This window comes from Wolffia australiana, chromosome 12 (genome assembly GCF_029677425.1).
Source record: "Wolffia australiana isolate 7733 chromosome 12, ASM2967742v1".
Lineage (NCBI taxonomy): Eukaryota > Viridiplantae > Streptophyta > Magnoliopsida > Alismatales > Araceae > Wolffia > Wolffia australiana.
The window spans coordinates 3,491,719-3,519,385 of record NC_135846.1 but is presented as its reverse complement, the minus strand read 5'-3'; the positions used below and the strand labels follow the sequence as shown (position 1 = coordinate 3,519,385).

At 41.4% G+C, this 27,667-nt stretch overlaps 1 protein-coding gene across 2 annotated transcripts; it reads right to left on the bottom strand.

Moving 5' to 3' along the window:
• Positions 1-26,542, bottom strand: BLI (protein BLISTER). 2 transcript variants are annotated; one of them, XM_078584420.1, is made up of 14 exons: positions 26,257-26,542; positions 25,986-26,111; positions 24,946-25,477; positions 24,323-24,861; positions 18,475-18,594; positions 16,957-17,022; positions 14,017-14,127; positions 13,611-13,687; positions 12,459-12,526; positions 5,031-5,141; positions 3,659-3,885; positions 3,491-3,559; positions 1,469-1,624; positions 1-235 (listed from the first exon to the last, which is right to left on the bottom strand). In XM_078584420.1, exons 2-14 carry the CDS (start codon positions 26,073-26,075, stop codon positions 155-157), a joined length of 2,247 nt encoding a protein of 748 aa, XP_078440546.1. In that variant the 5' UTR covers positions 26,076-26,111; positions 26,257-26,542; the 3' UTR covers positions 1-154. The 2 variants fall into 2 exon arrangements, with proteins under 2 accessions (XP_078440546.1, XP_078440547.1); XM_078584421.1 differs by having other exon boundaries at positions 3,659-3,870.
• Positions 26,543-27,667: the final 1,125 nt, after the last annotated feature.

Here is a 27,667-nt window from a genome sequence, read left to right as displayed (position 1 = left end):
TTTACTCAAGAGGAGCAATTGCTCTTTATCACCCCTCAATCAATGAATCTAGATTTTTCACAACGCATAATATGCTCTTCGTTTCTTCTGAGAATTATAAAAAAAATACATGAGGCTTATATAACATAAAATAGGCGCATTAGATTTTTAAAAATCATAGAAGCTTGCTAGTCCGGCGCTTAGATGGACCTCCTGGAAACAATTTCATAATCCAACCCAAAACTCTTTCCACGACCTGTTTAGAGTGAAAAATTCATTAGACAACAGTTTGAGGACATTGCAGAAAAAACAACGATAAAAACAAGCAAAATCAGAGTAAATGGTCATTTTATGCAACTTATTGAAGAAAGGAAATAAAATAGATAAAGGAATGAGATAGAATATCATCCAATACAGGCAGATTCTAAGAAATAAAAAAATAGACAGAATAATTTTTTTTTTGATTTTTTCAATTAAACTACATAGTTCGAAGAGATACAAAAAAAGAGAAACTAAAGAAAAATGACAGGTAATGATTATTTTTTTATTTCTTGAATACCGGGAACAAAAGAGAAAAAGAAATGAAATTAGACAGCACATCATTCAATTCCAGTGCGGCCACCTTCCCGTACCCTCAAAAGATTGCCTCAGATAATGAGTATCGCATGAAGACTCCAAGAAATCATGAAATCATGAAATTTTTTGAAGATATTCCACAACAATAACGAGAAAATTAGGAGAAAACCACAATCAATGGTAATTGTGAGCAAATTATTGAACACAGGAAACGAAAAAGTCCGGAATGAGTTGGAAAAGTTTGCCTCTAATGATGAATATCGCAGGCAGATTCCAATAAATCATGTTAAGGATAGACACAAAAGTAACACATGACGAAAGTTTAAAGGTTCTTTAATAAGGACATGAAAGCTCAGTGAAACAACATTTATGCAATGCAAAAGTTACTATGTCGAATAATCATTCTGTTGTAGTTTTTCATGTTACAGACCTGCATTCGATCGACCAATTCTGTTGACAAAATTTGAACAGAAAACAACAATGACCAAAATCCAATCCAGTTATGTATTATATTTCATTGCATTCGATGCTTATTCTCAAATTTGAACCTCTTCTTGGCTGGGCCTGAAAATTACCCGTCTGTCATTTGAGTTGAATACGTAACTGGATTGTTTTTAGTGACACGAATTGACGATAAACGACCTCAAGCACATAATGCTTTAGTTTGTGGTGTCACAAACATTTTTATGGATATTTTATAAAAAAGGTTGCAATTCTTTATTAAATATCCAACAAAATGTTGCTGAAAAATCTTTATACATGTAGAATATTCAGCTACTTCTCAGCAAAAAGTAGAACTTAATCTACTTTTTATTTTAATCTACTTTTTGAGAGCATGTTTTTTGCTTTTTTTGAAACGTGAGAGCAGGTTTTTGCTACTTCAGCACATGATTCTACAGTTAAATATACTGACCTCATCGCCTTCATCAGTGTATGCAGTCGTCTCCGGCAAGTTTTGAGCCTGTACTGGCCTTTGCAACACAGCCTCACTGGCCATTTGTTGAGAAGCGATGAATTCTAGTCTTTGAGTCTGTCTCTCCAGCTTTTGTGATAAATCCTTGTTTGCATCCTTTAGAGAAAGAGTTCAAATCGTGAGTGCACTTCCTTCAACTATGAGAAATAAATCAAGTTTACACATTAAGAGAACATTAAATCGTGGAAATAATATGAAGAGATGGGCACAGTTTGAAGATATTGCAAGATTGTTAACTTGTACCAAAGACTGAAAAAGTTGAACATTTTTAAATAAAATCCCCATGGGAGGAAATATTATTACCTAGAGAAGGTAAAGCAGCGTTTAGAGCAGTTTAGAGAAGGTGGTCTTGGAAGAGCTAAAAAATTCAAGCTAATTTTATTAGGCACAATAGTGACAAACAATCAACAACTGATATTGCACACAGCCCAGTGCAGCATCACAGAAGAAGGCACATTAAGACGAACACATTTCACCGAGGTGGACGATTGAGTAGAAGATTATTCAGATGGCCCATGTTTAATTGTCACTTCAGGTGGTAGATACATGCACAAAAAGAGTTCATGGCAGGACATTCTACAGGCTAACAGGAGATGAAGAGTATTTATGCATCAGCTTGAAAGGGGATGTAAGCCAGTCATGAGATTTCTACTTTATTATCTTTGTTGAAGATGATCTCTTCTTGAGTTGGACTCTGTTAGGCACCTGATGGACTGTTGCGATCCCCATGGAGATCTATCAGGAAATGGGACGAAGCGTAGAGAGAAGAATAGGAGAGATGGAAGAGGCAAGAGAGAGGAAGAGAGAAAGATAGGTGAACAAACTCTCAAGAACCTCCGAATCGGGAGTTCTTGCCCTCACGAAAGCCGGATACAGCTACTCGCGCCAAGAAACCACAAGTTGATCTTTCATCAAAAGTCCCTCTAATGACCTTACAAGGGGATATTTATAACCCTACGATTTCAAGAATCTGTTATCTCATCAGGATTCTAACATGGACCCGACAGGTGGTTGACAGTGGAAGGAGGATCGGATATCTGGCCACAACCTAATTCCTCCACATAGAGGTTCAGCCATACCACGACGACCTAGGCCTCATAACTAGTCAAAAAGCTCCGTTCCACAAATCGGGGTCTTTATGACCCATCAGAATCATCAGAAAGACTGCGTCCAAAAGACAACACCCTTTCCCTGACCAGAATAAGTCTGGGGCAGAGCATGAGGTCGTTTCTTATGATAGGTCCGGAAAAAGATCCTATCAGACTCTTTAACGCACTATTAAGAATGGCCAACTCCTTAACTGGTCTACCCGTTAAATTATTTCTCTCTTACCCTTTGTATCAACAAGAGGCCCATCTTCAACAAAGATAATAGAGAAAAAACATATCAAGGAAAGCATTTTTACCAGTGCACCCTGTTTGTAAAGGTAAGGATGCTTTTCAATTGATCATCTTCCTTTATCAATCCAGATGTCCTTTTTTATTTTCACATGCTTTTATTATTGCAAAGCCCCCCTTTTCATTAGATTATCGTCAATCATCATAATGGTATTCCTCATGTAGTGGTTCTTAGTACCCTACAATCTATAGCAGCGGTTGGTTACATGAACCAAACGAGGAAGTTTTATTTCAAACTTTTCTTTGCACACCACCTAAGCGAACAAGGGGTCAATGGACGGAAGGATTTAATCAGCTTTCAAGACAGAATTAAACTGGTTTAACTTTTATTCGTAATGAACAAATAATTGAATAAAAATTTTAGGACAAAATTTTAGAAAAAATGATTGAATAAAAATTATTTGCTTTCAAAGCAGGAAAAAAGGTTTTTTGTGTCAAGACGTCATGAATCTCCATGGTAAAAAAAGATGCCATTGATCAAAACGATTTAAGTAAATTCATTCAAACGACATGTGAAGGTCATTGATATGGATAAAAAGTCTGACAAATTCCCACAAAAAACTACCATTAGTTTGGAATTGTCCGCTGATTTGGCTCTTAACTTTTGGAGCAGCTCTTCTTTCTCCAGTGCCAGCTGATAAAGTTGATTCACACGAAAATGTTTAGTTGATTCAAGTCTAGGCACTAATGATATTTATTTCTAAAGAAGGGTGTCACAAAATGGGCAACCCACCTCTGAAATTAAAGAATTAATATTGGCTACCATTCTTTGCTGCTCAAGAGGGATGACACTTGGCAAGTCTGCGACAAAAGTTCTTCCGCTCTCCGATGAGAACTGGGACGATGATATATTCTCAGCGAAATTGCCATTGCTTTCTCTTGCTGGCGAGGAACCAACATCAAAGATTGATGCCGTTCCCATAGAATTATCCCCATCCCTGGCATCTGAACGCTTGATCACTAAAAGTTAAAAACAAATTGACAATTGGGCACTTGTCAACTGACGATACAAAAATTATCATATTTGTATCCAGATCTTTTTTGAGAAAAAAAACATACCAACTGACATTCAGATGAAAAAAACTAAAACAGTGGAGTTGAATCTATGATATTTAAACCTCTTTTGTGCATATATGATAAGCTCTGGAGTCTGAATCTATGAGTGGATGAAAACCCAGTGGATGAGCCAGGCCAATGAACGGGCCACGCTCACAAATGGAGCAAAATAAGCCCTCAAGCCATGCTCGGAAGGAATTGAGAAGTAAGCATCCTTACCCATTATCTCCTTCTTCTCTACTGGTTATGACTCATTCCCCATCTCGTTCTGCAGAGGACCGCATCCTTTGGAGAGCAGCGATCATGCATCGCCAATCCTTCTTTATCCTCCCCCATTCCTGTTCTTATCTTTTACCCCTGAAACTCCTCTCTCTTCTCCTCAACCTCTCTATCCTCTGATTGTGGAACTCAGTTTGAATTGAATCTTTTTTGTCCAATTGAATATTATTGGGAAAATCTTATAATCACGAGATACACCCATTAGGTTTGTATCAGTATATTTTTCCCAGGTGAAAGCAATTGAACCTTTTTGGTTTTCAGGTCCCTGTGTAATAGGGATCTACATACGAAACCTAACAGGAATGTGACCTCAGAGTAATAAGCATGCAGCCGCTTATCTACATCAGTTCACATCCAAGATAGTCGATGTACTTCCAAATTCCTTCCCTTTGTTCCTTGGGAGGCCGCATGTATCCTGGTAATCCATATTCAAATGGATAATTCTCTTAAAGTTCCATGGAGGCTTTGACAGTGTCCAGTCCAAGGATAACCAGAAACTATATATTTTTTTAACAATAAAGGATAACCAGGAACTATGAATACTGGAAATTGTTAGATGTGGGCCATTAATACTACTAAAATTTCTATCCTTGACATTAGCCAGTACTTTTCTAATGGAAAGTAATGATATACCATCACAATCCCTCATAACTGAACAGAATCTCCCGTCACCATATGAGTTAAGATTCAAGTGTCCAATAAACAAAGAAAATTTGAAGACAATGTTGAGATCAACAAAAAACGCATATTGAAAATTTTTAATCACAAACCTGAATCGTCTGTAGATGTGAACGCATCCTTCTTTGGAGAAGATGCCCTTGGAGCATCTACTCTCTCATTCAAAGCAGTTTTACGCACTTTACTCAGCAAAAGCTTTTTCTCTGCACAAAACCAGAAAATTACAAGGAAGTAATATTTTGCACATAAGAGTTGACACGGCTCTACTTGACAATCTTGTACTCATGATCAATATGCCATAGCATCACCAGCAAGGAAATGGAAGAGAGTGGAAAGGAAGGGGATCGGCGGAGGTTGACGCTATAAGGAAGGGGATCGGCGGAGATTGGTGGCGGAGAGCGGGGGGAAGGTCGGGAATGGCGGAGTAGTTTCGAAAACGGCGGAGGGGAGAAGCTTGGCATAGATCGGAGGCTTTCCCTGAAATTGCATTGATCGCTGGGAGATCGGCGGAGGTCGACAGAGATCGGCAGAGGTCGACAGAGATCGGCGGAGGTCTACGCTCTAAGGAAGGGGATCGGCGGTGATCGGCGGCAAAGATCGGGGAGAAGATCGGGAACGGCGGAGAAGATCGAGAACAGTGGAGGAGGGGGGAAGCTCGGCGGAGGTCGGAGGCTCTGTGAAGTCGCGTTTTGACCTCTGGGTGATCGGCGGAGGTCGGCGACCGAGGAAAGGGTAAAAGCTTGAGTAGGATCGGGGTCGGCAGAGGTGCTAGGAGAAAAAAAAAAAAAGCAAGCTTGAGGAAGGCCATCGGAGGAGCGTCGGAGAAAGGGCATCGGTGGAGGACCGTTGAAGGAGGATCGGAGGAGGAGGAGAGGACCGTTGGAGGAGGTACAAAGAAGGGCAGGATAGACATGCCGGGGCAAGAGGAGTGGACGGAGGTGAGAAAGCGCGGGGGAAGGCGGTCAGGATGGGCGGAGCATGGCAACGGGCGTGGACAGCCATGGCGAAGGAGGAGTGAGGCAGTGGAAGGCAGGGGACGAGAGACGTGGAGTAAATGCTTCAGGTGTCTGGGGGGGGGGGCGCATCATGCACGTGATTGTCGAAGTTCGCTCGTTTGCAGGCGATGTCGGGGGGTGGGACATCGACAAGCACAATGCCCCGACGTGGCCTCTGACCATAGAAAGACAAACAAATTAATGGTCGCGAGGCAGGTGAGTCTTACCCAAGCCGCGTGCATTGTTGGGTCGATTGAAGCAGGTGAAGTGAGAGAGGAGGAAATACGAGAGGCATTGGTGAGGAAATTCCCGGCATGCTTTGGTGGAAGGGTGTTGGGATGGAGTGTGGTGTCCAACTTTTGCGGTCATATTATCTAGTTAGCGGGTGGAGGATTTTTTAAGCCTTCAGCAAACACTGAACAACTGGAGGCCAATGGAGGGGATGACAGATGGGTGGGTATGGGCATCGGGTCCGTTCTCCAGCCGAGGAGTTTACCAGAGCTTGAGACCACACCACTATGAGGACCCAATCATTTTAGGGGCATGTCGCTCAATTTGGAGGCAAAAGATTCCCTTAAAGGTTAGGGTGTTTGCATGGCTGCTCGCCAGGAAGCGGACAATGACCCACATAAGACATCGAAGGTTCCTTCCAGCTGAATCTTCACTATGCCTTGTGTGTACGAAGGAGGAAGAGGAGTGCGAGCATCTCTTTTTCCAATGTCGGCTTGCTCGGGCGCTATGGGCAAGCCGGGGGCTAGCAGAGATTACGTCGAGCTCGCACCTATGGGCCACACTGCCGCGGCGCCAGCATGGGATTGACAAGGAGCGGGGGCTGAGATTCGCGGTGCTTTGGGCGATATGGTCCCATCGCAACGAGGTCGTATTCAAGGGGGCGACAATGTCGGTGGAAAGGGCTATAAATGATGTGGAGAGACTGGTATTTTGTTGGTTTGGTCCTGGATGAGGTGGTGGGTATGGGGGGAAGGATGGGCCATATGTGTCTTGGCCTAGACCCCTCCACGTCCACGTGTACGGAGGGTCACCAAGTAGGGTGATCTTCTTTATTGTTCAAAAAAAAAAAAAAAATTCACCAGCAAGGAAATCCATATAGGAGAACACATTTGACATATTCAGAATATCTAAGATTTCTTTTTTTGAAGAAATATCAACTATTTCTTTTGAACAGAGAAATGTCGAAGTTGAAACCTTATGTAAATTCCATAAAGCAGAACTCAATGGCTACAGAGAACTGACTAGACATGAGTTTCTACGAAGTCCACATAAAAAAAATGTAACTATTTTTTTCATTTGAATACTTTCTCATTGTTAACAGGCCTTATGTGGTTCCAATGTGAGATGGGATTTGATCCCTCTTTTTTTGAAACAGGATTTGATCCCTCTTTTGTCCAACCTTTGATATTTAAGTGTGAGAAACAATGTCCAGATCGCTCACGGTCGAGCTTCCTCAGCAGAGAGTCGTCTGCTAGGGTTTTGGAGAGAAAAAAGACTTACTTTTCTAATTCGATCCCATAGTCTTATGGGTACACGGTGGGCCCCGCTTACTGGGCCTAAAAACACTCATACATAGAAAGTACTTAAAAAGGAAATACAAATAAGATAAAAGGAACATAAAGAAAATATATTAGCTTGACGAGATCCCTCGCTGACACCCCCGCTCAAGCTGGTGAACAGATGCTTCTGATCCCAAGCTTGCTCCGTATACGATCAAATAGTGCTCTTGTCAGACCTTTGGTGAAGACGTCTGCAACTTGATTCGCAGATCTGACTTGTTTAATCAGAACACAACTCTGGTCGATCTTCTCCCTGATCCAATGCTTGTTTAGCTCAATATGCTTTGTTCTGTCATGTAGAACAGGGTTGTGGGCAATATCAATTGCTGCTTTACTGTCACAATACAAAACAGTAGGTTCCTTTTGCTCCAGCCCAAGTTCAGTAAGAATGTTTCTAATCCACAATGTCTCACAGATTCCTTTCACCAATGCTCTATATTCTGCTTCAGCACTGGATAACGAAATTTCCTGTTGCTTCTTACTCCTCCAGGTTATCAAATTTCCTCCCAGAAATGAGCAGTAGCCTGATGTTGACCTCCTGTCTATCAATGATCCTCAGGAGTCAGCATCTGTGTATACTTCAATATCTGCTCCTCCATGGCGTTGATACAAAATTCCATGGCCTGCTGACCCCTTCAAATACGCCACTACTTTATAAGCGGCTTCTAAGTGAGATTTCATGGGATTGTCCATAAATCTACTCAATAGCCCAACTGCGAATGCTATATCAGGTCGGGTATGATTGAGATAGATCAATTTTCCAATCAGTCTTAGGTATTGCCCTTTGTCCACAGACGACTCTTCTTCACATAATCCCAATTTCACATTGGAATCAATGGGTACATAAGACGGCTTACATCCCCCCATTCTGGTCTCTTTTAGAAGATCAAGGATATACTTATGTTGTGATAGAAATATCCCATTTGGAGAATACACCACCTCAATTCCAAGAAAATATCTCAGTCTTCCGAGTGCTTTTATTTCAAAGAGTTCTGATAGTTTGCCACTTAAGGCTCTATTCTCAACTTCATCGTCCCCTGTGATAATTATATCATCCACATAAACAAGTAATATTGAGATTTTTTGTGACGTGGACCATTTCACAAAAAGTGTGTGATCACCGTTGCTCTGTTTGTATTCCATATTAACCAAGCTGCATGAGAATTTGCCGAACCAAGCTCTTGGGGACTGTTTAAGTCCATACAAGGCTTTCTTCAACTTGCATACCTTTTTTCCTGATTCTGTCATATAATATCCAGGTGGTAGCTGCATATAAATCTCCTCATTCAAATCACCATGGAGAAATGCATTCTTTACATCATACTGCCATAACCCCCAATTAAAATTAGCTGCCAATGCAATAAGAATACGCACCGTATTGAGTTTAGCGACTGGTGCAAAGGTCTCTCCGTAGTCTATTCCATAGGCTTGTGTGTACCCCTTGGCGACAAGTCTAGCTTTATATCTCTCTTGAGTCCCATCAGCTTGATATTTCACAGTGAATACCCATCTACAACCCACAGGACGTTTACCAAGTGGGGCATCAACAATATCCCAGGTGTTATTTCTTATTAGTGCTTCCATCTCAATATCCATAGCCTTCTTACCGTTCCTCTCTTTAAGTGCTTCAGCATGAGTTCTTGGAATAGACACGGAATTAAGAGCTGTAATAAATGATTTATATGCACATCCCAAATGTTGATAGCTTACCACATTGGAAAGTGGATATTGGTGCTTCTGAGTACACTGCCTTTTTCCTTTCCTCAGAGCGATAGGCCATCCACTATCATCTTCTTCCACCTCAGCTGTTGTATCAAGAGTGTTGATTGCCTCCCTCTCTGAGGGTTCTTTCAACTTCACCCTGTCCATTCTCATCAACTTCACTTGATAATTCTTCCTGATCATATTCTGTCCTTGGGAGTCTTTCATTTCGAATGTCAGATGATTTGAGGCTTGTCCAGGGCGCTAGGAGAATCACGACTCATGACTATCTCTTGAATACCAGACAGAGGTGGCTCACGGATTTCATCATTCAGCTTTTATTGTGCCTTGAAGAAACTCACACTTTCATGGAATGTAACATCCGCCGATATCAGCATTCTCCTTGAAGACGGATCATAACATTTATACCTTTTTTGAGTATGAGAATAACCCAGAAACACACATTTCACAGCTCGAGGACTGAATTTATCTCTCGGATTATGAATGTGTACAAACGCTGTACAGCCAAATATCCTTGGAGTCAGATCAGTCTTCAACCGAGCATGTGGAAAAAATTTTATCATCAAGTTTACGGGACTTTCGTAGTCCAAAGATTTTGATGGTAATCTATTAATTATATGCACGCCTGTCAGGACAGCTTCCCCCCAGAAACTCTTGGGCACTTCATAATGTAAGAGCAATGACCGTGCCATTGTAGTTACATGACCGATCCTTCTTTCTGCTACCCCGTTCTACTGTGGAGTATACACACAGGACGATTCATGTACTACACCTTCCTGAGCAAATAGAGATGACAGGGTCTTGTTGAAAAAATCCTTCGCATTATCCGAACTTAGTCGCTTGATACAAATATCAAATTGATTCTTCACCATACGAAAGAAATTGCCAATTACTTCAGCAACCTCAGATTTGGATTTCAGTAAATAAACCCATGTTAGCCTGGTACAATCTTCTACAAATATTAGATACCATCTTGCTCCCGTTAAAGTTGTGGTTGAGGATGGCCCCCAAACATCACAATGAACGAGATGAAAAGGTTCTGTACTTTGTTCTCCTTTCCCAGGAAAGGGCACGCGCTTATGTTTAGCATATTGACACGTATCGCACAAGACATGAGAAGAATTTACTTTCTTAAAGAACACCGGAAACATAAGTTTCAAAAGTTCAAATGACGGATGTCCAAGACGATAATGCATCAGCTTAATAATACCCAGATTAGCGATTTTAACATCGCCTATCCCAGTAACCGGCAACATCTCTCCTCCTGCAGTAAACACCCGTCTACTCCCTTCAAGGAGCATAATTATGAAACTTCTTATAGCAGGGAGTCATATGATCCGTGGCACCTGTGTCAATAATCCAGTCTGAATAAATATTAGAGTAAGAAGTTGTCTCACCCACTTGGGCCATAGATGTAGAGCTGATCATAGTCTTCAGCTTGTCGAATTCCTCCTTCAATTTATCATATTCTTCCATCTGAACTGTTCTGACACCGTCTCCTTGTCCTTCTCCACCACTTGAATCTGCTTCTTTAGCATCTGTAGCATGAGCTTGGACAGGCCTGAGGTGTGGATTTAAAATCCAACAGTGTTCCCTTGTATGATTTCTCCTCTTACAATATGAGCAGTGAAGATTGGACTTATATTTGCCACCTTGACCCTTCTGACTTTGAGTATCTTCTCCTGGTTTCTTGTCATAGTTGTCACTTGCACCTTCACGTCCAGATGATGCCCCCCTTGCTTGCTTCGCCTTTACCAAGAATCCTGCTCCAGCTTCATCTTTCCCACCATCTGGAATTAACTTGATGCGGCTTTCTTCATTAAGTACAATCTGAATTGTTTCTTCCAAATTGGGTACATGTTCACGGTTGAGAATCTGAATCCGTAAACTCTCGTATTCTTTGTTCAGTCCCATCAGGAATCTGAACATACGATCTTGTAGGGTTGACTGCCATTCCTCAGGATTTTTGATTGGTCTGAAATGGTCAATTGCTAGCCACAGAGTTTGAAGTTCTTCGGCGTATTCTGCAACTGACATCTCACCCTGCACCAGCGTAGTTGCCTTAGTAACTAGCTCAAATATTCTCCAGGTGTGGCTCTTTCTCACATTACTCTTCTGAAGATGATCCCAAATTTTCTTTGTCGTCTTAAGCTATAAATATTTCCGGAATCGATCTCCAGCCATACTGCTCAGCAACCACTGACGTACATTTGCATCTTTGTTTGCAGGCTTTATATCTCGGGTTACTTGAGTCGACCTCATGAGTAAGGTGATCATCGAGTTCCCTGCTCTCAAGAATCATCTCAACATATTCGCTACAATCAAGTAGGTTGAAGCCATTGAATTTGACTGTCTCTGGCACAATAGGAAAGATTACCTGGTTCAAGATCTCTCGTCCAGCTTCAGTAGTCTGAACGATAACCTCCTGGTTTGCTTCCCCAGCCATATTTGAGACCCAGTCGCCTGTGTTGATAGGACCTTCTTGAGCCAAGTCAACTTTATGTGGTTAGCCTCCTAAATCGGAAGTACGTATTGCCAGTGGTGCCTTGAATGGCTTTCTGCCACTCAGCTGTGGAACATTTTCACCACAGGTACTCGACAGAGCTTCGTTTTTGACTTCTGTCCGAGTTCAACTCTTCTCCTGCGTTGGCAGATGAACCACAGATGAAGACGATCCTGCTGAAGAGCTTCCTCACCGTGGCGGGAACTGGGAGAGAAGCAGAAGAGAGATTTCTCCTCTGGGCGTCCTACGCCTGGAGCTCTGATACCATGTGAGAAATAATGTCCAGATCGCTCACGGTCGAGCTTCCTCAGCAGAGAGTCGTCTGCTAGGGTTTTGGAGAGAAAAAAGACTTACTTTTCTAATTCGTTCCCATAGTCTTATGGGTACACGGTGGGCCCCACTTACTGGGCCTAAAAACACTCATACATAGAAAGTACTTTAAAAGGAAATACAAATAAGATAAAAGGAACATAAAGAAAATATATTAGCTTGACGAGATCCCTCGCTGACATTAAGACTGAAAGAAAATTAGCGTCTGGATTTGGGGTCTTTCTTCTTTATTAAGGTTTTATGCAATTAAGTCCATTCTCTAACAAAAATATGAGGGTGACTTGTTTCAGTAGCCTCCAGAAAAACTAGCAAAAAGGGACTAACAATTCTACAGAGATTTGTTTTTGAAGAATGAATATGGAAATGAAGATTGCAGATCAGGAGCCACGAAAATTTAACCTTCTTGCAAAGCTTCAATTGTCGATTGAAAATCATTTCGTTCCTTCTCTAGGCTAGATAGTTTTCTTCTGCAAAACCACAGATTAAGAATTTTATTATGTGAAAATCCAAAATCCTGATTTCATAGGACTTTAACCCCTAGAAATGTTTCAAAATTAACACTCATAACGGCTAAGAGAAAAGTCAGACCAAAGTGAAAAAGATAGCCACGAGAAATAGTTTCAGAGAGAACCATTAGACCATGATATGAGTAATCACATCATTTATTTGAATAAAAGTAGACAATTAAAGCTTCTCGTTGACGCGGCATAGGAGGACAGAGAGGAACTCTAATTTGGGTCTGTAGATGTGTCCCGATCTTTTGCTATTTAAGATTTATTCTGGATTGTTTTGAACGATCAGTATTCTCTGATTGATTTGATCTCCGATGTAGCTAGGGTGAGTTTCATCATGTTAGTTCGGTAGGGTACTTCGGTCATTTGGCCTTTTACATGCAATCAATCACTTGTAATTATCTATTTTTATTCTTTTGAAAATAATGAGAGGAAAGCCACCAAAGATTGGTGATCCTTACACAATGATTAATATATAAAATTTATAAATATACATGTCACCAGTCTTCATCTCTTCTTGTCGTTAAAGACCTTCGTAACCAGATCCACCTCTGGTCTCAAAACTCTGCCACCCCCTTTGGCCAAAAGGGTGAGATTCATGTCTTGTAGCTGCAACTTCCATCGCAACCCCCGGTTGGCCCGTCTGCAGAACACGTACCAAGATATTCTTCCTATATCCTTTATATTCATCATCTTCTTCTTTCGATATTGCAACATTGGTATCAGAACAGGTCTCTTGTTTCGATTAATTTAAACAGAACTTGTCATGCACCAGAATCTCTTTTTCGACATGAGGAACAAATGGTCAAGATACAAATAAAATTTTGAAGAGGAAAAAAGTCACGAGCTCATGGGGATATACTTTTTTTTGAATTTATTCATGTTGATAAAAAGACAGTCATTATAATAAGTCAGAACCGATATTCTGGACCAAAAATAGCATGACTGCGTCAAACCAAGAGTAAAGGTAGCTCGAATGTTATTTAAGCACTATAGCTTACGATCGATTAAGACGATACTGAAGCAAAAAGAAACTTACTTGTAGGAACCAATTTCAGTATTCAAACTTTCTAGTTGTTTTTCCAATTTCAGCTCATTTGACCTCAGTCGGAGAGCCTAAGAAGCAAGAAAACGAATGAAGACTCCCACAGTAAGAAGATAAAAAACAAAAAAATTGAAATCAAATCAAATTAAAAGACCAACAATGAATATTAGATAAAGTCAATTATTTCAAAAAAGAAAGTCCGAGAAATTACGTCTAGCATTAAATATTAATAGGGAATCATCAAATCTGAGGAAAATCCACCTGTTCAGATAACATGGATGCTTTGTCACAGTGAGAAAAGAGACAAATAATATTTTTGAAATACAATTCTCCTTTTTATTTGTATCATATCAATAAGTTCAACTACGACAAGAAAATCAGATGAGAGTAAATAAATAACCTTATCTTCAAGGCCAATGACCTCAGATGCCAGTATTTTTGCTCTTTCATCAGCAGCAGAGCATTCCAGCAGGGCATTTGCCGATTCCATTTTTGCTGCCTCAACCGCAACCTATTTCAGATAATAATCAGAGACGAGATCTACACTATCTTTACATAATACATATTTGAAACAACTTATTGAAAGAACAAAGTTGCAACTAGGGAACTGTTTGTCACCAGTCCTTAATCCCACCTTTTTCTTATTTTAGACCTCATCATTATGCATACATCCATAATGTTGGGAGAACTGAAATATTTCCCTGGCATTGAGGTATATTGTAAAACTAATATTTTTGTGTCCTGGGAAAGTATATCATAAATTTATTGAAATTTACTAGTGTAAGTACTGCCAACAATCCAATAATCCAAATTTAGGCTAAACATTTTACTGGGACATTTTCAAAGAGTAACTGGGTGAAAAAATGGTAACTTGGATGTGGTCCTTGCTGCCAATGGAGACTAGGATGAGAAGGTATAGTGGGAGTGGGGAAATGGAAATACTGGACAGGGAGAGCCGGCAGAGAAGAGGAGATGTCTCCTATGATACGGTACTCTAAAATTCACCAAGCCAACTACTACCGAAAGAATTAAAATTATCCTACCATAAATCCTGCACAAATCTTTTAAGGGGAACAAGGATAGTGGCAGAAGACTAAGATACCCCTGATGGTTTATAGGTATATATGACATTTCACTGCTTGTTTGAAAGCCCATTTATTTATCTCAAACAAGACCTGGTATTGCTTTTTTCTGTGACCCCCTTAGCCAATCTATGCTTGACTCCAGTGAGGTCCACCAACAAGCTGGACCATACTTCTCGTAACACAGTTGTAGTGCAGGAGTTGTCGCCAAGCAGGGCCTTGGATACACAAAGCCTACTTCAACCCTTGAATCCAGAAGGAGTGTACCTAAATCTCATAAGGAAGGATAATTCAAAGAAAAACATCCACCAAAAAGAAGAAATCTGTTAAAGTGTGTTCTCAAGGGGTACACGGTCTTTTGTATACATGCAATGGAGAAAAAAAAAATCAAAAGAGCACTATTAGGCTAACAAGGATGCCTTTTTAGCACAATTGCAGTGCAGACAAGAGGAACAAAAAATGCAGCAGGATTCGAAGATTTAAAGTTCTGTCGACAAGTTGACAAAAAATATGAGATCTCTGCCCGGCCTGCAACTCTGATGAAAGGTGTGTCAGCCTGAAATGATACCTCTGAGAGATAATCTGTCACATGAAAGGAAACTCTGTGATACAGTTCTAAACATTGAATATAAGAGAAGTTGAAGGAGCCAAAAGAGTATGACATATAATGTGATGGCAGAGATCAATGTAGATCGCCAGAAGGGTCAATCAGCGATTGACCAAAAGCTGACGACATAGAGAAATGTAGAAGTTCAGTCACGTGCGGGCCCAAACGTGACAACTTGGGAATAAAGACCCACTGGGCAGGCCCATTAAGGCAAGCAAAGATAAGCCCAGTAAGTGCAATAACAGTTTCGAATAAGAGGATACATGGGCCTGAGAGGGAGGGAAGAAGGGGCTTTTGGAAGGTCACTCAAGAAGTGGGTGTTTGGCAGTTATCTGGGAGCAAGGCTGCATTGGGTTAACACCCGAGGAGGACAAAGGCTTCCGGAGTTCTTGATCTCAGGTAGAGCAAGAGGTCAGTCAAGCGAATATTTGAATTGCACGACAAGCCATGAGTGCTGACAAACCACTTTGAGATAAACCAGGTTCATTACCTTCCGTTGGTCATGATGACAGAATTTTGATAACTTCATATCACTCTGATAGGTAGCACTCACATCAAAATATAGCATCTGAAAGGTAAGGACTAGATATGGGCGTGCATCATATTGGGGAACCATTTGTAGATGTGTGGCATGCATCGGTGGGACACAGAGAAACGGTCTTCAATTTACATGTGAAGATTCTCCCCAAATTAGTGCTTCCACTGATGCAGATTATATTAGTTCTGTGGCTGACGAACGTTCGGCGTATGACCATTTTATTTTCATTGCTGAGAATCTTGTGAACAATAGTAGAAACCAAAAGCTGTTGCTCGATCCACAGCAGAACTAGAGTTCAGGGTTATGGCTGTGGGTCTGTGTTAAAGCATTTGAATGAGAAACATTTATGTGATTTCAAGATTCCAGTAGTGAGAACCCATCGCCCTCCTTCGGGATGATCATTCTGCTATTAGTATCTCTGAAGATCTAGTCTGGCATGATAGGATGAGTCAAATTGAAATGGAAAGATATTTCAACAATGAAAAAAGGAGTCAGGCATATTTTTCATTTTTAAGTGCGATCAGCTAATCACTTTGCGCACTTCTGTCTTAAGGGATCCAGGGAACAGGATTTCACCAAAAAAAGAGCACGCCAGAGCAAAAGATATCTATTCCAGCTTGATGGAGAGTGTTATACCACAAGATCTGTTAAGCTGTAGGGCGTTGCCAGTCACGGTCAGAGTTCTTCCTGCCATTAGTGTATTCTCTGTGCATTGAACATTTATCTATTTAAATAGCATCAGGTTAATTCCCGATGATCTTATTTATTTTTTCAATAAACAAAATATTGGGCCCCATTATGTTAAGCATTTATGTGTATGCTGAGACACTGCACACATGTGTCTCAGCATACACATCACTAAATCCGAGGAAGAGAAGCGTGAAATAGAACAAAAGAAGAAATGAGAAATAATCAAACTTCACAAGGGGAGAAGCCAGTGGCCTGCAATATTAGTAATTATAGGTTGGTTGCTAAAGGCCATACCTAGATCTTTGACATAGATTATCAAGAAACGTGTATTCTGGTGGCTACGATGAATGCATTGAAGACACCCAAAACTGCCAAGCAATGCTAATACTTAAATCATGAAAAAAATGGAATAAACCAACTCACCAGATGAACCCTGATTTCCTCTTGCATGTGCTCCATCTGTAGTTTCAATTCGTTGATCATTTTTCTCTGAAAAAAGAAAAGGGAAAATAAACTTCTGTCATAGAAGACATTGATAGTAAAATATTATACAAAAAAACGTACTATCAAAAGTGATGAAAAATCCCTTGTTATAGTTCAAAAAAAAAAGTGATGAACAATAACGAAACACCCAGCGCTTACACTTATGCCTCTCATAAGTAAAATTCAGTAAGAGATGCGATTAGTCAACAACACCCAATCAAATTAGGTAAGAGATGAAGAAATAAAATTCTAAGACTAGGATAATTGGCACGTGAACCAAAGGTTATCCTATCAGTTTCTGATAACTTCCCAAAACCTAATTCAAACCCAACAGTCCAATCATGTTTTTATTTTAAGTTAAATCAAATTTAAAAATCTAAAATGAAATAGGGAGAGAAGGAACCAAACAAGAATCACACGTGCAACACATTTCTAAAAGCCCCATGATAACTTCTTGTAAACCCGTGTCAGCAGTTCCCCAGCCACACATGGTGGATAGCTGAGTACTCCCTTTTTTTACGTTAACCCTACTCTCCCCACCTCCCATCATCACTTAAGGGTAGGTTACACTCTTATCACATGTGTTCATAAAAATGCACTAGGCGGGCTCTTTTACGTTAGAAGAATGAAATCGGCACATGACAATGCCTCTGAACGTGCAGGATAAAGATCTTTTGGTTCCCCTTTACCCCAACATTATGCAGTGAAGTGAATCAATTTTGACCACAATTCTTGAAGGCCATCGAAGCCTGCACTTCATCCTCCATGACTTAGGGTACCCTCACAAATTGGAGAGCCCTGATTGGCAAGAGGATCAAAAGAGAAGCCACTCATGGCTCACTTAAATGGAGTATAAAGCCTTTTAGGAGAAAGTGCTGTGCTTCAAATGTAACAAAATAGTTTATGCCAGGTCATCATTGTAAGAAGGAACGGCACACTGTGAAGAAAGATCTATAAGACTAAGGCCAGGGTTTCTCAAAGAGAAAAAACTCATCTTTTACAAAAGAGAAGACCTCTTTAAATTTTTTATTGAAACAAAGACCCGTTAAATCATGAGTAACAAGAAAAAGAATCTCAAGCTCAATGTTTAATTTTTGTGGACACAAGAAGTCTCAATGTATTTATAAAGGTGATATCCAATATAATAACAGATGAAAGGGGAAATAAGACATTTTTTGAGAAAGGGGAAAAATGATATTACATACAAACTACAAAAAGGGAAAGAAAAAACAGATCAACAAAAATAATAGCAAGTCCAACTAGAGAAAATGCAAAAATGACTGCTCATCATGAAATAGAACCACATAATGAACCCCAAGTACAAAGACGTAGGCATCGACCCTGAAAATTCCACAAAGTACTGCAATAGAATTTATATTTCTATTTCTTTCGGATATATTTTTTTTTTACATTTCTATGATGTAAAAAAACACCGCCAAACAAGGATATTAAGCTAACCTGTTGATTATAATTCTCAGTTAATGATGAGTTCTCAGATGCTAGAGACTCTGCTAAAGACCGCGAAGACTCAAGAGCTCGTTGCAAAGAGAACTTTTCTTGAGTTAGATCTTCAATGTGCTGCAGAAGAATACTTAATATCATCAGATAATTTATCGAAGCATAATATTCTTCTCTAAGCTTAAAATTTTAAAGAATGCGCAATAATACAGACCGACAGGGAAATGCCCACACATGGTAAAGACAAAATCACATGAGAACCAATCTAGATGATATTGAGAGTCCCAGAATAATCCTACCATTTAAGGTGTAAGCTTCATAAATGATAATATTTTGGAGGAAGAATCACATATAGTGGGAAAACAGACTTCAAATCATTTTCTGCACATATTGTGTGAATGAAGGAATCCAGATCCAGGCTCACTTCGGAGCCATTTAATGAAGAAGAAGTGTTGACATTATTGTCTCCTTTCCTTTTTCTTTTCTTCTTTCTATTATTAGCTCCTTTCTATTATTAGCCCATTAAGGGCCCTTTCTATTATTAGCCCATTAGGGCTCCCTATAAAACCCCTTGTAATCTCTTTGTTTGTGTATCAAGAATTGTTCTTTCTTCTTGTCTTCATGGTATCAGAGCCCTAACCCTAACCCTAATCCGGGTTCTGGGGCTCGACCGTAGCTCCGATCTCTGGCGTTTCTACATTCGCCACGATCTTGAGCTCCTTCTCCTTCCGGTTGGCTACCTGCTCCTGGCGGCGCAGCTTCTTTCCGGCCACATTTCCGGCTTCCCGCACCGCGCTCCCTCCTCGGCTGTGCTTCTCTCTCGGCAGCGTACGCTTCCCTCTCGACCGCGCGCTCTCCTCTCGGTCGCGGCCGCGCTCCCTCCTCGACTCTTCAGCCGCGCACGCAGCCAATAGCCGCGGGCGTTCCTGCAGCCGTGTGCTCCTCGTGCGACACTTCATTCTGTGATCAAGATGACGGAGCCTGTATCGGTTTCCGGTGTGACGCCAGCATCGACGCCAGCATCGACGCCACCCAGTGTGGGTCAAACGTCAAATGCTTCGGAGGCACCTCTTGAGTCGGGGAATTGGTCGGCTTCACCTGGACCGTTTTCTCTGCCTCGTATGCCTCCAGATGGGATGTTCACCGGCTTTAACCTTCTTCAGTGGCAGCAATATGTCCAGATTACTCTCAAGGGACGACTGATGCGTCCTTTACTTGAAGAAGGGCCTTCCAAGACAGACTCCAAGTACTATGACTGGCTAGACGTTGAAGGGGTGGTCCATCGATGGCTTTTGGATAGTATTTCACCAAGTATCAAGGGTGAATTTCTGTCTCTTGAGTCTGCTCGGGCCGTGTGGGAAGCGGCCCTTGACAGCCACTCCAAGAAAAATAATATTGCCACACTGTATGAGCTAGTGCATCGGGCCGCCAATCTGCGTCAAGGAGACAGGACGATCATGGAGTACAGCACAGAACTCATTTCTCTGTGGAATGAGATTGATCACTACATGCCTCCGGACCCTCACTCGGTGGATCGCAAGTACACTCTTCAACTTCGGGTTTTTCAGTTCCTTATAGGACTTAACCCGGAATATGAAGCGGTACGGGCTCAGCTTATACACCGGGAGAAAGAGCTTTCCTTCAAGGATGCGCTTCGCAGCGAGAATTGAAGAATCTCGCCAGCAGTCCCAGACCCCGGCTTCTACACTTGTAGCACATTCGTCTTCCTCCACGCGCTCCTCGGTGACGACCACATCGACTGGAGCAGGAGCTTCGTCTCGTGGTCCATCTACTCGGACTGAGGAATCCTCCAAAGGTGATCCTTCCCTTTTCTGCAATTACTGCAAAAAGCGGGGTCACTCCAAGGAGACGTGCTTTAAGCTTCAACGGAAGCGAACACAACAGAGCAATCTCGCTACGGTTGCACCTTCTGTCAACCAAGTACCGATGCCTGGTCAAGTGCCTCTGTCCTATGGTCTTCTTCCAAGTGGAGCGTCTTCGGCGAGTGCTTCTCTTCCCGGCTTTACACCTGAAGAAGTGGAACGTCTTCGGCGATTGCTTGACCCTCCAGTCGTGGGCTCGTGCTCTCTAGCTAACGCGGGTATGTCCACCATTCCTTCTCCTCCTCCTTCACCATCTCCGTCGTCATCATCATCCACTTGGCTTCTTGACTCTGGTGCCACTGCCCACATGACACCCAATCCTAGAGCTTTTGTGACCTATGAACCCGTTTCCGGCTCCTCCAAAGTTAAAACAGCTTCCGGTGATCTTCTCACTATGGCTGGGATTGGTCGTGTCTCTCTCTCCTTCGATGAACCTCACTAAAGTCCTTCATGTTCCACGGCTTGCTCATCATCTTCTTTCTTTATCCCGCCTTGTTCGTGATCTGAACCAAGATCTTACATTCACTCCTAATACCTGTTTTTATCGTGATAAGGTGTCGGGGAGGACGATTTCCATTGCTGAGAAGCATGAGGGTCTCCATCTTGTTCGATCTCCCTTGTCTCCTCGCTGTTGCTGCGCTGCAGTTCCTTTCGGCGCCTCATGAGCGCTTGTGGCTTCTCCATCGACGCCTCGGCCATCCATCCTTTGCTACTCTTTATCGTTTATTTCAAAACTTTTCCAAGGCCACTCTGTGGACCGCTTTGTTTGTGATGCTTGTCGAATTGCTAAACATCATTGTACTACGTATCCTATTTCTTCTTCCCATTTGACGACTCCTTTTGCTCTCGCTCACACCGACGTGTGGGGACCCTCCCCTGTTCATAGCACGTCCGGTGCTCGGTGGTTATGTATATTCATTGATGACGCTACTCGTTTCACGTGGGCCTATCTCTTGAAAAATAAATCAGAGATCTCCCTTGTTATTTCTCAGTTCTACTCTCTCATTCAAACTCAATTCTGCACTTCTATTCGTCGCTTCCGCTCCGACAATGCCCGAGACTATGTCAATTCCACGTTAAGTACTTTCTTCCAAGAAAAGGCATCATCCATGAAACCACATGTCCTTACACCCCCCAGCAAAATGGAGTTGCAGAACGAAAATTTCGTCACATTTTTGAAATGGCTCGAGCCTCTTATTTCACATGCATGTGCCAAAGTATTTTTGGGCTGAAGCTGTCCTAACTGCCATTCATCTTCTCAACTGTCTTCCGTCTCGCGTACTTAACTACTCTACTCCCATTGATTGTCTCCAGCATTCCTTCCCCAACATTTCTCTCCGAACCAATCTTACCCCTCGTGTCTTTGGGTGCGTTTGCTTTGCTCCTAACCACCATCTTGGTCGTGACAAGCTTGATCCTCGGCCATCCAATGTGTCTTCGTCGGCTATGCTTCTACTCAAAAGGGTTATCGATGTTATCATCCACCCTCTCGTCGATTTATTGTCACCAAGGATGCTACCTTTGACGAATTCACTCCGTGATACCCTCTTCTTCTCCACCTTCTCCTTCTTTACCACCTCAATCAGATCCCCTTGAATTTCTTATTCTTCCTAACTCATCTCCTCGCCACCTGTCCCAAGTCCTTCCTTGCCTGTTCCTCTCGAAGAGCCTCCATCTGATATTCCCATGAACACCTTGTCCTCTGATCCTCTGCCTGCACCAATCCCAAATCCACCTGTCCTTACTAAAGATCCATCCTCTGCTTCATCGAACCTCCTGCAGAGTCCCCATCGGATCCCTCTATCCCACTATGTTGTGCCCCTTTACCTATACGCCGTTGCCAGAAAACGCTATGGTATCACTCTTGCTCGCCGCAAGCCTCGTGTTCCTCCTACCCTGAAGTTCCCTCATCCTCCTCATCCACTCCTCTTGAAAATCCTTCATTAGCACTTGTGTCTTGCCCTCATCCTTCTCCATTGTATCCATTAGCCGCATCCATCTCATCTCATCGTCTTTCCCCATCCTACCATGCTCTTCTCACCTCCCTTGACACTATCTCCCTTCCAAAGACGGTGGACGTAGCCCTCTCTCTTCCTCATTGGCGTCGGGCAATGGAGGAGGAGCTACAAGCACTTGCCCTAAATGACACATGGGATCTGGTTCCACTACTGCCGGGCAAGCACTTGGTTGGCAGTCGTTGGGTTTATGCTGTAAAGCACAATTCCGACGGCTCTATTGAAAGGCATAAGGCACGTATTGTGGCGCAAGGGTTCACCCAACAGTATGGCATTGATTATCAGGAAACGTTTGCCCCTGTGGCCAAGATGAACACTGTCCGGATTCTCTTGGCTCTTGCCGCCGATCGGGGCTGGATATTGCAGCAATATGATGTCAAGAATGCTTTTCTTCATGGTGATTTGACTGAGGAGATCTATATGGCCTTACCTCCTGGATATGCCTCCTTAGTGCCGTCTACTCCGAGTTCAGTTGTTTGTCGCCTGAAGAAAGCGCTGTACGGTTTGAAGCAATCTCCTCGTGCTTGGTTTGGCCGTTTCACCATGGCCATGAAGAACCGGGGATACCGTCAGTGTAATGGAGATCACACGCTTTTCTACTGTCATTCCACGTCCGGGGGAGGGGCTATTCTTCTCGTGTACGTGGATGACATTATCATCACGGGTGATGATACGGAGTCCATTACTCAGCTGGCTATGTATCTGTCGTCGGACTTTGCCATACGTCATCTTGGCCCATTACGATATTTTCTTGGTATTGAGGTGGCTTATTCTTCGAGTGGGATTTTCATCTGTCAGCGGAAATATACAGTGGATCTTCTTTGCGAGCTGGGAAAGGAAGACTCCAAGCCTATTTCGACACCGATTGATGTGAGTCATCGACTTGGTGCGGATGAGAATGAAGATCCGGCTTAGCCCGGACAATATCGAAGACTTGTGGGCAAACTGCTCTATCTCACCCACACCCGTCCCGACATTGCATATACAGTGGGTGTTCTAAGTCAGTTTATGCAGAACCCTCGAATGAGTCATCTTCATGCTGCCCATCGCCTCCTCCGTTTCTTGAAGGGCACCATTGGCCGTGGATTAATGTTAGTCGTCACAGTGGTCTGCGTCTAGAAGTCTACACTGATGCCGATTACGCAGGATCTGTGGTTGATCGTCGGTCGACCTCTGGGTACTGCACCTTCTTGGGAGGCAATCTTATTACTTGGAGGAGTAAGAAACAGAAAGTGGTCTCTCGATCAAGTGCTGAAGCGGAGTTCCGTGCCCTTGCGCATAGTCTTTGTGAAGCACTTTGGATTACCCAACTGCTTCGTGAACTAAGGTGTCCGGTTTCTTCCCCTGTTCAGCTGTTCTGTGACAACAAATCGGCTATCAGCATTGCTCATGATCCCGTCCAGCATGATCGTACAAAACACATTGAGATCGATCGACATTTCATTAAAGAGAAGCTTGAGTCGGGAAATTTCTGCACGCCATATGTTCCGTCAGCTGAACAGCTTGCAGACATCTTCACCAAAGGGCTTCATGCCCCTAGGTTTGAGGAGCTCTGTTCCAAGCCGGGTGTGGAAAACATCCACGCTCCAGCTTGAGGGGGAGTGTTGACATTATTGTCTCCTTTCCTTTTTCTTTTCTTCTTTCTATTATTAGCTCCTTTCTATTATTAGCTCATTAAGGGCCCTTTCTATTATTAGCCCATTAGGGCTCCCTTTAAAACCCCTTGTAATCTCTTTGTTTGTGTATCAAGAATTGTTCTTTCTTCTTGTCTTCAAGAAGAAATACAGCGTGAGAGGAAAAAAGAAACTTCATAAACATTTCCAGAAGTAAAGTGTTAGAGTGAAGAAATATAGATGTAACAGCGATGTTTCACTCCGTAGTTGTTGGAAAAAGATAAGACGCAGAAAGAATCTATATCTTGAAACCACTGAATATTATAGATGTGCCTACCTGCTCAAGAACAGAAAAATCTTCATCCTTTGTAGAACTTGAAAAATCAGGGGATTTTGTGATACCACCATCGACAATGTCTTGCATTCCAGTGTTAGTACTGCTCGAACTAAGATTATCTAAAAATGGATCTTTAATGTCCTTGGGGTTCATGCTATCAACCAAAGAAGCTCCTTTAAAGTACAACCCATCAGACTTCTGAGAAGGCAACAGCCGACCATCAGGTATAGAAAATCTCTGACTGCTGAAGGAAATTGCTGACTCATCCTTATCTGGTTGAGAAAATGATGAGAGAGAACTAGATGGAGAAGCCCGGGGTACGTTGATGAAATCATGAAAAGACGGACGCGACCGGCCACTAGTGGTGGGGAAAGACGTGGATGATGAGCTTGGAGGTAAAGCAGGACGCTTGAAAGTGGAAGCTGAATCTAATGAAGATTGGGGTTGCCTCGTCAAATCACTCGACTTTAAACTACTATTTGATCTCTGGATATCATTTTCATTGGAAGCTGACCTATGAAGCTGTAGAGTAGTAGCATCTGTAAAATGGGTTAAACGAGATGAGAACCACCAATAAATATTTCAATAACTGAAAATCAGAATAAGATCTAGCCTGGAGTTACCTTCATAGGAAGGAAGTACGGTTTCCTCCAATGATGTATTTGAAATAGAAACTGTCTTACTAAAACTATTTGATGAGAAAATCTCAAACTTATCTTGCTCTACAAGAGCTGATCGACCAAAGTCTTTTGTATCAAGCGTTGAAACAACAGACACCGAAGCCTTTGAATTTCTCTGAGGATCAACAGACTCGTTTAATGGAAGACTGCTCTTACTCTTCTCCTGTGAATAATAGTCATCCATCAACCTCGTCAATTCAAAGCCTCTGTTGGACTCCATCCCAGCGTCTCCTACTTCCACTGTCTTTATGGCAATATCTGGAGAGCCATCTCGGTTAGATGGGTATAATTTCATGGCGATTTCAGAGCCACTAGCGGTTGTAGATAATTCTGTTCTCGATACAATATCTGCATTTGGTATAAATTGATCTTCAGAAAATCTATCCAAGTTGTTGACATCAGATGACTGAAGCTGGCCAGTTGATGAAGCCTTCTTAGCCTTCCCTTCAGCCTTCTTCTTGCGAAACTCTTCCAGCTGGAAGGAGCCAACAACTCATTAATATAGATCAGCGATAGTACACATGAAACTATCGTCCTTAGAGCTTGAAGACTCGAAGAACATAAAATTTAATCTTAAAAGGCCACGTCGTTAAATAGGTTCAACATGAACGATCGAAAAATAATCCAATCTTACATACTTTCAAAACCAAAATATTTTCAAAAATATGTATAGTAATGCCACGATTTGCAAACCTTGAGGATGTCATACTTTTGAATTAAAAAACAACTGTACTACGGAACTGGGTACGTAAAGATTAGTCAATTAGAATCAATAAAAGAGGATTCTAAGTTACAGTTTCAAGATTTAGAGTTCATAAATACTAAAATTAGGCGAGACAAAATTTCAAAAAAAAAAAATAGGCAAGACAAGAGAAAATGAATGCGCTTCCTTCGCATAATTTACATTTACTGATCAGTTCCTTTAGAATTTCCCCAGATCGAAGAACATGAGTTCATGATTAAAGAAGCATAGGAGACATTACCCGTTTTTTCCCAGCTTCAAGATGCCCCTGCTTGCGCACCGTAGTTGCAGTCCCCGCAGAAGAGTTTTGCAGCAACTGAGCCGAAGACATGCCGGACACAATAAAAAACGCGCCACCCCCGAAATTCTACACAAAACGCACAAATCCCTTCAAAAATCCTCAAACCTTCCCATCCACCGCCGCACAAATAACGAAGAATCCTTATAAAAAAAGCTCCGCATGGGCTGCCAACACCATAATTCAAAAAATTCAGAAGCCAAATCAAACGAACCTAACTTGGGCCTTCGATTTAGCCGCGGATCTCGGCCTTTCCTACCAGATCTTGCCCTTTCTAAAGTTTGAAATTCCTCAAGGCACGCCAGACGACGGATTCAGAAGGGAAAAGAAGGCGGATCTTCCACCTTAAAACTGCAAAATATGGAGAGAAATGCAGAAATTGAAGATCAAACAAGGCGAAAGAGAGAAGGAAGACGACGATCGGAAGTCCGTTCCGCCGCTGCCACGACTCGGCCGGCGGCAGACGAAGAACCCACAGAGAACAGCCGGATGAATTGGAATTTAAATTGTGTACATTTAAATATTTAATTTTCCACGATTTATAAATAGAATTAGAGAAATTCAACCAGGCATGTCTTTTTCTTCACAAAATGCAATGCATAACTTTTAATGATTGAAGATACAATTTAAAAATAAAATTCGAAAAATTAACCCAACATTGAAACTGCACTGACAGCCTTGATATTCTTGTGTCGAACCTAAGTTTTTTTACTTCAACAAAAAATGTAAAGCCTATGTTTTAATGATCAAAGATACAATTTAAAAATAAAATTAGAAAAATTAACCCAACATTGAAACTGCACTAACAGCCTTGACATTTTTATGTAAAGCCTAAGTTTAATGATCAAAGACACAACTTAAAAAGAAAATTAGAAAAATTAACCCAATATTGAAACTGCATTGACAGCCTTGACATTCTTGTGTTAAGCCTAAGTTTTTTACTTCACCAAAAAATGTAAAGCCAAGTTTTAATGATCAAATATACAACTTATTAAGAGAATTAGAAAAATTTACCCAACATTGAAACTGCACTGATAGCCTTGACATTCTTGTGTCAAGCCTAAGTTTTTTACTTCAACAAAAAATGTAAAGCCCGAGTTTTAGTGATTAAAGATATAATTTATCAATAAAATTAGAAAAAAATACCCAACTTTGAAACTACACCGACATCCTTGATATTCTTATGTAAAACCTAAGTTTTTTTCTTCAAACAATGTAAAACCTATGTTTTTTACTTCAACAAAAAATGTAAAGCCAAGTTTTAGTGATTAAATATATAATTTATAAAAAAATAGAAAAATTAACCCAACGTTGAAACTGCACTGACAGCCTTGACATTCTTGTGTCAAGCCTAAATTTTTTTCTTCAAAAAATGTAAATCCTAAGTTTTTTGCTTAAAAAAATGCAAAGCCTAAGTATTAATGATTAAAGATACAATTTACAAATACAATTAGAAAAATTAACCCAACATTGAAACTAGACTTAAAGCCTTGACATTCTTGTGTCCAGCCTAAGTGTTTTTCTTCAAAAAACTATAAAGACTAAGTGTTTTACTTTCAAAGATATAAAGCATTAGTTTTGATAATTAAAATTACAATTTATAAAGAAAAATAGAAATATTAACC

What these genes read in the sequence shown, in the direction of transcription:
- BLI (XM_078584420.1), bottom strand. Translation starts at nt 26,075, where the DNA reads ATGTCTTCGGCTCAGTTGCTGCAAAACTCTTCTGCGGGGACTGCAACT. An exon ending in TCATTGGCCTTGAAGATAAG is followed by an intron (nt 13,688 to 14,016) that starts GTTATTTATTTA and finishes CTTGCTTCTTAG; the next exon opens with GCTCTCCGACTGAGGTCAAA. An exon ending in CACATCTACAGACGATTCAG is followed by an intron (nt 3,886 to 5,030) that starts GTTTGTGATTAA and finishes TTTAACTTTTAG; the next exon opens with TGATCAAGCGTTCAGATGCC.